The 12,855-nt window shown below is 41.2% G+C and overlaps 1 protein-coding gene across 1 annotated transcript; it reads right to left on the bottom strand.

Moving 5' to 3' along the window:
* Positions 1 to 1,511: 1,511 nt before the first annotated feature.
* On the bottom strand, positions 1,512 to 5,410 carry LOC308304647 (UDP-glucuronosyltransferase 2C1-like; the record flags this gene model as incomplete). Its single annotated transcript, XM_080749271.1, has 4 exons — positions 5,398 to 5,410; positions 3,416 to 3,720; positions 2,437 to 3,150; positions 1,512 to 2,096 (listed from the first exon to the last, which is right to left on the bottom strand). Exons 1-4 carry the CDS (start codon positions 5,402 to 5,404, stop codon positions 1,512 to 1,514), a joined length of 1,611 nt encoding a protein of 536 aa, XP_080605397.1. The 5' UTR covers positions 5,405 to 5,410.
* Positions 5,411 to 12,855: the final 7,445 nt, after the last annotated feature.

Here is a 12,855-nt window from a genome sequence, read left to right as displayed (position 1 = left end):
TATAATGAGAGGGAAAAGGGAAAGGAATTTCCCAGGGATCCATTAGGACTGTACAGGATGTATTAAAATAAACCTGTATACTTAATTGACTGGAGTCCCCCAGGGCTCTATGCTAGGCCCCCTCCTGTTTTCCCTCTACACTAAATACCTTATAATAAATAATAATTAAAGGGGGTCTAAAGGGGGGGTCATGCCTAATATATGCCCACACGCACAGCAGTTGGGCTTTGCACCTACAGCAGGAGAGAGCCGTGAGGTTGTGCTAACAAGTAGAATTTGAACTACAGCACGTACTGTAGTAGATGCGAGCTGCTGATATTAATTATTTAACATGTACAATAGTTTTTTATGTGGCTGGTGCATGTGAACTGGCAAGCTCTGACTAAACATTCACTTCTACAATGCATATCCTTGACACTCAAGCTCGACTGTTCTACAGTTATACATATCAATCATAGTATAGAACCTGACACACACATACAGTAAAACATTCATAAAATATAACAACCCCTTAACAACTCAGACACACACACAAACGCACACGCACGCACGCACATCCCTAAGAATAGAAAGGTCATAAAAAAGAGCACACAGTTGTGCTGACACCTTTACTTTTAGCTACTTGAAAAAGGCCTTAATTATCACAGTGTAGCTCCAAACCAGTGTGCCATCATGATGGTGTAAAATGCTAGCTTAGAGACCTTTTTGACATTCACATTTGTTAAAATCTTTAGTGGTAGATTACATGTGCGCTCTGGATGGGTGTGTTGTTGGTGAAAGAGAATGCTGACATCAGCATAGAAATGCTTCAAAGTATCAAAATAAACACAGATTTGGATTTTATTGGTTCTTTAAGTTCATCAATACTATAACTAGAGATTGCCCCTCACGAGGCCTCCATATAACGCGTGGCCCTCATTCACTCAGGCAGTACATTTTTATTAGCAGTCAATAGAATACAGCTTGGTTGTTGTGAGACAAGCTGCACACACAACCATTACCACACTGATCCTTCATAATTAATTACACATTCAGGTTCTGTTTCAACTGATTAGGCAGAATATATTGAACAGCTTAAACTGTCATGTAGAAGTAGAAGAAGATTTGGTGGAACAAATGTCCAGAAAAACCAATACGAAACCCAAAACCCCACGGAGACCAACGTGAATAGGACAACCACTTGACACACACCCCCAGCTCCGCTCATAATATGGGTTTGTGGTATAAAACAGTTTAAGAACCCCTGCAATATGCAATACAAGGCCCACAGAATTCAAGACTGTTGCAGTGCTGCTTCCAGGTGCCGTCAGTACTGCCGGGATGACTATGATTTCAAACTAGAGAGATTTTTGTACATGTTAAAACTGCACACGAAAGAGCTAATATTTGATAAGCTCGTAGGGTTTGTGATTCAATGAGTGATGAAATATCTGAGGTAATTTTCTGTATGTAACTGTTCAAATAGGAGTTCACTGTATCGTGTTTATGGACAAAGTCAACTTTCTATTGGGTTATTGTTGCTTATCCTTGATCTTCCTCCTTCCTCTGCAGCACAGGAACCTGAACATGATCACAGTAGTGAACATGAGGAGACCTACAGCAGTCAGTAGAACCAGGAACACATCCACAGAGTAGTATGCGTACCACGGCATCCTATAGGCCTCAGTACGCAGGTGAGCCGCCCCTTTGTGACGCATCACAAACTCCACCCAGAAGATGGCGTGGTCCATAGGTGTGATGGGCTGATCCCTGTGCAGACGGGAGAGTCTCTCCATGTTCTTCCTGTAGGTGTCTTGGTGGAGCACCTCGTTTAGACCCTGCTCAAACGTGCGCCCGTTGATGTTAGCGAGCTCTATGATCTTTGCAGCTCCTCTTTCCTGCAGACGCAGCAGGTTGTCATACTGGTCAAAGAACAGGGGAATGCCGAGAACGGGCACTCCGTGGTAAATGGCCTCCTGGACTCCGTTGGTTCCTCCATGAGCGACGAAGGCCTTGATCTGAGGGTGACCCAGCAGGTCCTTTTGGGGCATCCATTCCACTATCAGGGTGTTGTTGCCCAAAGTAGAAGGACGTTCACCGATATGCTTCCATATTACCTGACAATGAAATGAAGACCATCGGAAAATACATTTAAACTGCAGAATAGTTTTTGATTATTCAGACAATTCATCAGAATTAATTTCAATTCATCGTAAACTAAAATCTCTGTTTATGCTCTCTTTCGTATCTCGAGATCCGATTGACATTTAGCGGGTGTAGTGCTTTTATTATTGAGTACCCAAAGAAGTGTATTGTTGAGTGGAAGATCAGTTCTCCAGAAACCGGATGTGGTCTGAATGGTCAATTTTATTGACCTTGATTGAATGAATCAAGGTGTATCTGATTAACGACTGTATGTCGAATCGAAATGGAAATAAAGGCTGAAACAACTGTTACCTTCTGAGGCATTTTGGCGAAGACGCTGGCGATTTCATCGGCGATCTCAATCGGTAAAGCCTTGACCAGTGTACCCAAAGTCATGACGATCACACCGTGCTCCCCGGCACTCTGGACAAACTCCTCCAGCTCTGCCGGCAGTGGCTGGCTCGGCTTGCACTGATACCCTCCTATGTACACAACATTTGGCATGGTGGGCCGAGGGAAGTCGAACACAAAGTCTGACCTGAACAGCCATATGTCAGCCTCCTGAAGCAGCGTCATGATGTCACAACCGCCTTCGATATATTTGTCACAGACTGCATCGTAATGGGGCCCCACAAGGATCCTCTGCTGGAAGACTATGAGGCCGTAGAACAGCATGTTCTTGACTCTCTGCATGAAGTTCATCTTGTCCGTGAGGCCGGATCCCGGCACAGGGATGTATGAGAGAGGAGATGGAGCTATGGCAAACTGTCCATCTCCACTTGTGATCCAGCGGACATTGAGCACCAGAGGGAGCTTGAGATACTTGGCCAGCATGACTCCACCTGCGACCGCAGGGTCTGTCAGTACCAGGTCATACTGAGCGTCCAGCAGGCTCTTCACCAGGTTTTTGTCCTCAAGCATTTGAATGACCATTTCGCACATTAGATAATGGGCGTCAGAGATCATGGAGAAAAAGTCTTTGGTGAGTTTAAAGAAAGTGAGCGCTGAGGTGCTTTCCCGCTGCGCCTGAGAAAGAGATGAAAAATAATGTACGTCATTCCATGAATTCATTGATTGATTTAGTGGGTGAATGAATCAATGACTGAATGAATAGGACAATTGTTTTGATTATTTGTCAACCATTTTTGATTTTGACTGAGGAAAACAAGGACTCAATCAATCAATCAATCAATCAATCAACCAAACAACCAACCAACCAACCAACCAACCAACCAACAGGTTACTTGTCCAATTTCCTCCCAGTATACTGTATGAAACTGTAAGGGCGTACCTTCATGTGGACATCCAAGAACTCCTGGAAAAAGTCCTCAAAATCAGGTTTCTGTTCAATGACAATGGTGTTGTAATGAGGTGAATCATCTTTGATGTACCAGCTGGTGGATGATCTTATCACGTCCATATGGTGTCCTCTGGCATGGAGTTCCTCAATCATGACTTTTATGTTGATCCAGTGGCTCCCATCTACAGGGAACACCAGAATCCTCCCTGCTTCACAGGGCGATGGGAGCAGCAAGGAGACCAGACATACTCCCAGGAATGAGGACATTCCCCATGCAGGACACGATGGCATGGTGCCTAAACAGAGAAAGAAAAGTTTTAAAAAACTGAACTGGATATAATGTACTTTAATCATTCCAACATCAGCTCTTTCACCAGGTGCAAACACTAAGCCTTAAAGTGTTAACACACCACTCAGAATTGCACGGTCAATAAATATGGCCTGTCGGTGTGATTTATGCATCATATTATGATCCTAACAGAAGCCACTGTCAGAGAAGGGGGAAGAACATAATGAAAACATGTACCTGGGTCCTCTCAAGCACTATTTTACTATCACTCAAACTATGTAAAAACTTGAACATATCCAAGCGTTTATTATAGGTGAGGTAATACAGGTCATACTGTAAGCATACCGGTCCACAGAGCAGCGTAACTGCACAGACACAAAGCAACAACATAGTGCTCCAGCCCCTCAAATAGCACATTTACCTTCTATTGAAATTCTGTCGTGGTCATTAATAAGAAATAATAATAAGAAGAACAATGTATGTGTGCATTAATTCATGAATCAATTACATCATAGGTCATGAGCACCCTGAGACCTTCCACACTATACGGTCTACGTCTATCTATTGATCATTATTCTCCATCTCCGTACCTGTATATCCAAGATTCAACAAATACATACATCTCAAGTAGGCCTACACTAGTAAAATTAGTTGGTTGTGGTTCATCATTACTCTAGCAGCAATAACAACAACATTAATAAAGAAATAATTAAGAATAACAACATTAGTAAGTAGCAGAAAATTAACTAATTAAACTAATTAAAGAAGTATTCCTGTACTCCTCAATTTTCTCAACTGTGGGTAGAATTATCACTCCTTGCTGTTCTAACGAGCAAGGTTAAGCTGTGAGGTTAAGCTGTCCTTTGCTTCTGCTGCTGAGTGCATGTATAAGATAACCTATAGCCTACTGACCTTCATTTCTTCCACTATGTTCTCTACTCCAGTGGTTTTCAAAGTGTATCTGACCCCCACATCAAAAAAATGTATCTGGAATTTTCTCCACACTGCCTGGCAAGAACAAATATAATGTGTGACGTTGATGAGATACTGTATTATGACCTGATCAGACCTAAGATGAGATGATGAGAACACTGATGCTAATGCTGAGTAAGCTGTACATTTGCTGCATTTGGAAATACTGTGAAGCTTTGGAAAATGGGGTATTTTACTGTGCATCGACTCTTCCTTACATGTTTTGTCAGTGACATTTCAAAGTTTAGATTTATAACCAAAACAGATAGCCTCTGCAGTAATTTACAGTAGTATTCCCTTATCCACTAATGTAAGAGGTTTTTATACTTACATCACAGTAGTATATACAATTTATCTCACAAAGGTGTTTCTGAAAAGGTTATCTGGATAGTCAGTGCTATAGTACAAGTATATTACTTTGTGTGCGTTTGTTTGAGGGGAATTAGATGTTTGTACTGTACGGTGCAAATTTAAAAAAGAAAAGGGGGAAGAAAAAATCTCTATTGAGGAAAAACTGTAATGGAGCGATTTCAGTTGGTCATGATAACGTTATCCTGCGTTGCATAAGAATCTCTGTAATCACTAAACAAACTAGAGCTGTATTAAAAATATCCTCTTTGTACAAAGAATATAAATGTAAATGCACCATTTACATAATATGTAGCAAAATAATTAATCAAAGAACATTATAATGGATTAAGAGTGAACTCACCTTTCATGGAAGGTTGTAGGTCTGCAGGTGTTCACTACTGTACGTGTAGAAATCCTTACATTTGAGTTCAAATTCCAGTTTCTCTGTGACATTTCTCTGTGACCGTCAACTGGAATGGGTCTCTTATCAGTAATATCACAAGCTTACACAAGGCACATGTCATTTAAAACCATGGCTTTGTCACAAAAACATCAATGATTCATTTCACTACTATTTTGCTCTTTCATCACTCGCTACTCTATTTGTTGTCATCTATGAATGGTGCTACTTTTGTCTAATTTGTACTTAGCTTTTTCGTGGGAGTTTTTCTTTCTTTTTTCTCCGGATTATATCACAAGACCCTGGGGCAGAGTTCACCAGGTTATTAAGGGTATTAGACTATAAAGAATGTGCTGGAAGGCTGATATAGTTTCATGTAACAATGCCACAGCTTATGAAAGAAATTACACATAATAATAAGAAAACAAACAAATCTAATCCAACCTCAGAATTAGCATGATCTATTTTTTTTAAATAAACATCCTAAACTAACAAATGAATATAATATGCACATCTGTTCCACTTGTATTTCAATAGTCACATATGGCAGTCATGATCCTGTAATTCATCATTACACTGTGGGAAACAGCAGGCCATTGTTTAGTCTGTGATTTAGTTTCTGCCCGCTGAATGTTCATTTACAACCAGGGACATGCTGGGCCCCTGATTCAGCCCGAGAAAAAGAGTTGGAGAGGCCCTCATTGCGCACTATAGAGAGAGATCTCTCTCTATAGTGCTGCGCTGCTACTCAAAGATTTGCCATTTCAGATCATGACAAGTGACAAGCCAGTGGGCCAATACTGTACATGAGTTATATTTCGTCGTTGTCGGGTGGAAACCTTGTATGTCCAAAACCGTTTGTTTTGTATTTATCATTTTAAAAATGATTTAAACTAGTGAAAACAGCCGATCTACAAGCACACAACGCCTCGCACCGTGAGGCGTTGTGTGCTTGTAGATCTGCTGTTTTCACTACTTTTGTGCAACAGCCTTGTATGATGAAGCAGGGCGTTGCTTTGCGAAAAAAATTATCAATTTGAAACTTGGAGATACGAGGTTTCTGCCCGACAGTGACGATTTACTTTGTTGGCCGCCCAGCCCCCAAAATGGAACGAAGGCCGACATTTTATTTTATTTTTTTTCCTAATGGCCGGCCTGGTCCGGCCGGGAATGAACCGGCCGTTCGGGAGTTGTCCCACTTTTCCCAGTGGCCAGCACGTCCCTGTTTACAACATACAGTAGCTGACCTCTACTATTGGACTGGGAGTGTTGTAGACATCCATATGGCAGCCTGATGTTTGAAATGCTTCATGGACAAATGTACACATATTTGGTGCATTTATCATGTACAAGTCATTTCTTGCATTGGCCCTTATAGGCGGGTGAAGATATGGTTTGCCCAAAACAAATTGCAACAAAAGGTTTCACAGTGGTTTATTGTTGTATCAGTTTTACTTAATAACATATCAAAAGTTTACCAAAATCTGACCTCTTTCAAAATGGCCGCCGCTAGTTCCTTAAAAGACCATTACTCCTTTATTATTCATCATAGACAAATCATTTTGGTGTCTAACCCCTTGTTTTGGTGATCCAGGAATCCAATTAGCATATAAATCATAGTCAAGTGATACAATTATGTTAAAGCATTGGTTATAAGCATGTATTGGTATTGGTCCCATATTAATTTTGGTTATTATTAACCTTTTTTTTTAAAGCTTTCAGGTGATATATTTTGAAACCAATAAGGCATAAATTCATTATTACTGGTAGATACTGTGGAGGAAAAAAAGTTAAAACAGGGCTGCCACGTGATAGTCAGGAAATATTTGAAAAATTAGGGGGAAATGGTCCTTTAAGGAGAGTTGGTACTTAAGACAATCAAAATACAGCCCTTTAGTCTTTTGAATAACACACATTTAGTCTTAGTCTTCTGAAATAGTTTTAGTCTAGTCTTGTCTTATTATCCACACAATATCAAAATCTTGTAGATGTAGTCTCGATGTAGCAGGAATCATCAGGCGGTCAGGGTCTCCCCCCAGGGTCCCAGCCGACCCCCCCTGTCAGAGTGGAGACCCCCCAGACCCCCCCCCCCCCCCCCCCCCCATTCAGAGGGGACCACCCCAAATCCAAACGTTTAGGGATCTGAATTCTGAAATCACCCACTAAACGTGAGCGATGTTGAAGTTCACCCCACCGCCCGAAACCCGATATCGCGCACGCAAAAAAAATTGTCTCCCCCTAGCATTTGGTTGGATTTCCGCCGCTGTGGACAGACTAACAGCCCTGGACCCTTCCTAATAGATCAGAAAGTTGTTCGATAATCTATTCGCGCCCCTACAAGATAACACTGTGTTTGTCTGTGAGGAAAAATAAGTTCTTGTTTGTACAGTAGAGCCCCTGCCTCAACTGACAGTGAACACTTGATATGCATCCCATGTCTATAATGCATTATAGTCAGCTAATAACCATGTATGATAATAGTTATAAGAGCTAAAATACACATTACCCTTTATAACCAATTGTTCATGGACACGTTCTTAAATAATGACTGAAATATTATGCTAGTGAGCAGAGCACTTCTGAGTGATTTTAATTTCTTAATCCAGCCTGATATACTGTTTTGTAACTTCTGTATGAGTGAGCAGACACACCTTACATGGGCACATTTCATAATAATGGTAAGGTAATCTGGTATCATTTCCCCTTCTTGAGATTCTAACAGCTTTTCTGTGGAAGTTCTTGATTCCCAGTAACAACAGTCATTGAGTGACCTGTTTCTCAACTTGTGGTCCATGGAACACTAGTGGACCATGACATGATTAACGGGTGGTCCGTGTCGGTCTCTTCTTGGTTATAGTGGAGTCTCATGTCTCATGTCATTTTATGGCTCAAACCTTGCCCCCATGCCGGCATGAAAATACTACTGTCACAGAGATACATACAGTAGTTACAAAAGGTAACATTTAGCTTTTTCTGTAAGCTCTGGGAATTCAGCTTGACAACTTCATGTGACTCTTGTGAGTCTTTTATTTCCAAAATAAAAAACAAGAATCGACACACAGTCAATTTAAAATCTGGTGGATTGGTGTGTTGAAGTTAGTGTTGGTGTTCTTTCTCATGTATATTTCATAATATTCTAACTTACTGTAGGCTATATGTCTAGGGATGGCCAAATGGAGATTTTTTCTTAACCGATAACCGTCAGGCCTTATCAGTTAATTAACCGTTAACCGTTAAGGAAATGTGTTAAAAAATGCGCTATTTTAGCGATTTAAAAAAGGAAAATAGGCCTACACACGTTTTTCCCCATAATAAAGTGCTATATTTACACATTAAAAACCATAACACTGGGAGAAACAAGAATACAAATGGTTTCTAAAAGAAATGTGTTTTTGCAAAGAAACGGATTGAAATGATAAGTCTGTAATGTGATGCGCTGGTCACCAGGCACGTGCGCACATACAGCAAAAGGGGCTTGAGCCCTTAACTTTTATCCGTATGAAAAGGCCCTTTTAGAAATGTCAGCCCATGCCTCTCTAAAATTCTGTGCACTCCCTGGACCCTGGCTGTTGCCTAACAAAACCAGCATGAGACGCATGTAGCCGCATGTAGCAATAACTTCCAATCGTATGACTTTTGGAATCGTTGAATCGGCTAAACGTGATGTCCATTTCATTCATTTACTTCTCTCACGCCTGTGTTTTGTGTGTGCTGATGCAGCGATCATTGAATTTGCGACTCTGAGCTTTGTTATTTTCGCATAGCCTACTATGTAACCAAGACGACTTTAGCGTTCCTCACGTCATCAATGTAACATTAGAAAGTTGTGTTTTAAGCTCTTCTTATTAAACAGGATTCAATGTGACGACGCGGGTCTGTTTTGTAAAATCCAATCGACGAGGGAGCATGTTTCCTGATGAACAAGTCAGCGTGTACAGCCAAATCAAGCACGCAGCGGCAGACTCGCAGTTGTATGAATGCATGGATGTATAATAAACATTTGGTTGCATAACACAAAGAATGAGAGCCGCAAATGCATTCGTTCTATGCACAGATAATGTTGCTTATTAATGTGTATGGTTATGGTACTGTTAACATTTAATGTTAATCTGTACTTTTACTCAAGTATAGGCCTCTCTTTTCTTCTGTTTCATTTATCACAAGCAGGCTGGCCACTACAAGTATCAATACTGCAATAGAGAAATACGGTTACAAGTAAAAAAAAAAAAAAAAAGTCACATGGCTTCACGTTGTTCTGTTTTATTTATCACAAGCGGGCTAGCCAGCTGCAGGCCTGCTGTTTCAATGAAGGTGTATGATTCTCTCTGTATAAGCCAGGCACCGCCTCAGTGTGAAGGAATGGTGCTCCCTGCTGGACAAAATATTTCATTACACCAGTCCAGGATTCCATCGTCTGGAGGAGCAGTAAACACCCCTGCTATTGGCCCTAATGCAGTTATGTCCCCCCATGGTCTGGAGGGCCGCTCCCAATCATGAAACTAGCTCGGTTACCATGTGACATGGACAGCCAATCGGCAAATAGGTCGCCTGAATGTCGCCTGAATGTCTCGCCACAAACTCATCTCTTTAAAGATCTGGTTTACACCAGATAATAATGAAAATAAATCGATTCATCTTCACTTTTCTATATTGCTGAACACATGATCAGGGCCCACATGCACCTCCACTGACCACCAGTGGTCCACGGACCACCAGTTGAAAACCCCTGTAGTAGGGGAACTATGACATTTCCGTGGGGTATACTGTAGGTAGGGGAAGGGGAGAAGAGGGATTGGTTCAAATGTATTTTCCTGAGGAAGGGGTGGGTGCGTATAGTCAACAGGTAGTTCCGACGAAGCAATTTGATTGGTTGAAATAGCTACAGATGTTCAACTCTTCCGTACTGTATTTACTGCTCTTTTCCTGAAAATGTCCTGCAAAATGCATTTTTTTCACAGGTTTCTATCCCTGTTTTGCCATTCTAAATTTCATGGAGGATGGAGCATATTTTTGCAGAAACTCACAAATGTAAAAGACATCACTTCATTCCCATTGAAAAGCAGAATCCACCTTCATAGACCGATTTAAACTTTGAAGCACTCGCCTGCTTACACACTTTAAAATGTCAGGAAAAAGGGGAAAGGAATGTCACAGGTAGACATTAGGACTGCCCAGGATGTATTTTTATGCTCCTGCACTTAAACCCTGTATACCTGGTTGACCAGAGTCCGCCAGGGCTCTACTCTAAGCCCCTTCTGTTTTCCCTCTCAACAAAGTACTTATGCCTTTGTTCCCTCAGTTTTCAGGTGAGTCTTGGGGGTGAAGGGTTAGGGGCTAAGGTTGCAGTTAATGTTAGTTTATTGCTTTGCGACATGTTGTAATGAGTTGTGAGCTTGTATATCAGCTGTTTTGGCCTAAAGTTCATCCTATAATTCACTGATATGTGTAGCGCTAAAACTATGATTAAGTATCGTAGTGTGTGTGGACCTGCAACACAAAAAAAGTCAACTCTACAATTACCGTTGTGCACCTTCAATATACCTGAGTGATGTCGATACCCTTCCCATATTCCATGAAATATGGCATGACGTCACTGTAGCTCAAAGAATAAGGGATGCTAGGGTTCAATCCTAAACATGCACTTACTTTCACCTCTGTGATCCTTAAAGGCCTTGTACACTGTGTTTTTGAGTTACTCTAATTACACCTCTGGACTTGTGTGGGCGTGCATACACTAGGTTTGATTGACAGCTCCATCACACCCCTGTTAGTTTTGTTGACCCTCTAAGGGCAGGTTAGTTTACCTTGTTATCAGTTATCATTCTATTGGGCCCATACGTTTTCGGCCAAAAAGGAAAGAAAAGCACACAGTTGAGGCAGATCATGGGTGTGATATATTTGACACGTATAACTTTGAACTACCCGGTTACAAATGCCCCAACAGACATGTCAAGCTTCATACCACAGCATAACTCCAAGCCAGTGTGCTAGTGTGATGATTGCGGTATATTACCACATTTAAATGTGGTACCCTAAGATACATCCATCCACAGAGAGCTGGTAAGCAACAAGAATGCTGTAACTTCTCTACTCTGCCTGTCAATAAAGCCTTTGGACATCAGTGAAGCCTGCCTGGACCCTCAACTCTATTCAAAGATCCACAGAACTCCTCATACTACCAGTGATACCACATGATTAACAATGAAATACTTGTCTTGTACAAATACTATGATAATAACCATATCAGAGTTCTCTTTTCTTGGTGCTTTGAGTTCAACAAAGCTCCAAGGTCCCCATCAGGTCATAAAGTGTGGCCTCATTCACTCTGGCAGTTAATTTATTTTGGCAGTCAAGTCTCTCATCTGTCAAACCAAAGCAAGTAAGTCAAAGAACATTTCATTGGAAGACAACACAATACGCTACAGCTTTTAATAATAGCCACTTTGGTTGTCAAGCTGCACGCTCAACCGTTAACGATCCTTCATAAATTATATTGCACATTCAGGTTCTGTTTCACTGATTAGGCAGAATATGTTGAACCATCTTATGCCATAGCCTAATTGGAACAATGGATCCTGAATCCGTTCATCTGCACTCAATAATATACTATGAAGAGCTGGAGAAGCTTAAAGTGTCATGTACTGTAACTCCAGGGGTAGGGTTAGGCTAACCCGAAACCCACAAGGCCAACAGAGATCAATTCGATATCCAATACAAGGCCCGAAGAGATGATTCCCAGTGCTTGTTTGTTGTTCTGGATTCTGTTCTATCTACAGTAGTGCTTTCCCAAGGTAGTTTCTTAGTTCATTATTGTGCTCCTCATATTCCCTGTCATATTAAAACTCTTGCATTTTGGACTGTTGTGCCTTATTTTTCCTGGCCATTTCAATTGCACAGCATGTATTAAAATCCATCTTTGACCACATTAACCCTGTTCTGGGTCATTCAGCAAAAATAGGTAAACATTCGCGAAGAAGATATGTCATGTTACGATGCATTGTGAGCTGGTTGATCTGGTAGGCTATTTTCGGCGAAGAGATTTGCGAAGCAAGTATAGACCCCTGGGGGACACCGGTCGACGAAGTACATTGGGTTCAAGAGGTTTAGCCTAAATATGCACTTACTTTGACCTCTGTAAATTCTAAAGAACCCAAACATTCATACAGGTGTTTTTGAGTTACACTGATTACACCTCAGCACTGTATGGGCGTGCACACACTAAATGTGTAATTGACAGACAGCTCCCTCATCACATCTGTTAGTGTTGCTGCACCTCAGCCAATTTACAATACCTTGTTATATACACGTTGTTTCCTGTTGAGATTGGCACATTTCAGCCAGGTTTTTTTTTTTTCATCTCACTCACGTCACTTTGTATGCTGACCTCACTCAGCAAAGAAATAAACAGAAAATAAACAA

Source organism: Nannobrachium achirus (genome assembly GCF_963921795.1).
Source record: "Nannobrachium achirus genome assembly, chromosome: 19".
NCBI lineage: Eukaryota > Metazoa > Chordata > Actinopteri > Myctophiformes > Myctophidae > Nannobrachium > Nannobrachium achirus.
Note: the sequence above shows the minus strand (reverse complement) of the source record. Positions and strands in the feature narration are given on the sequence as shown.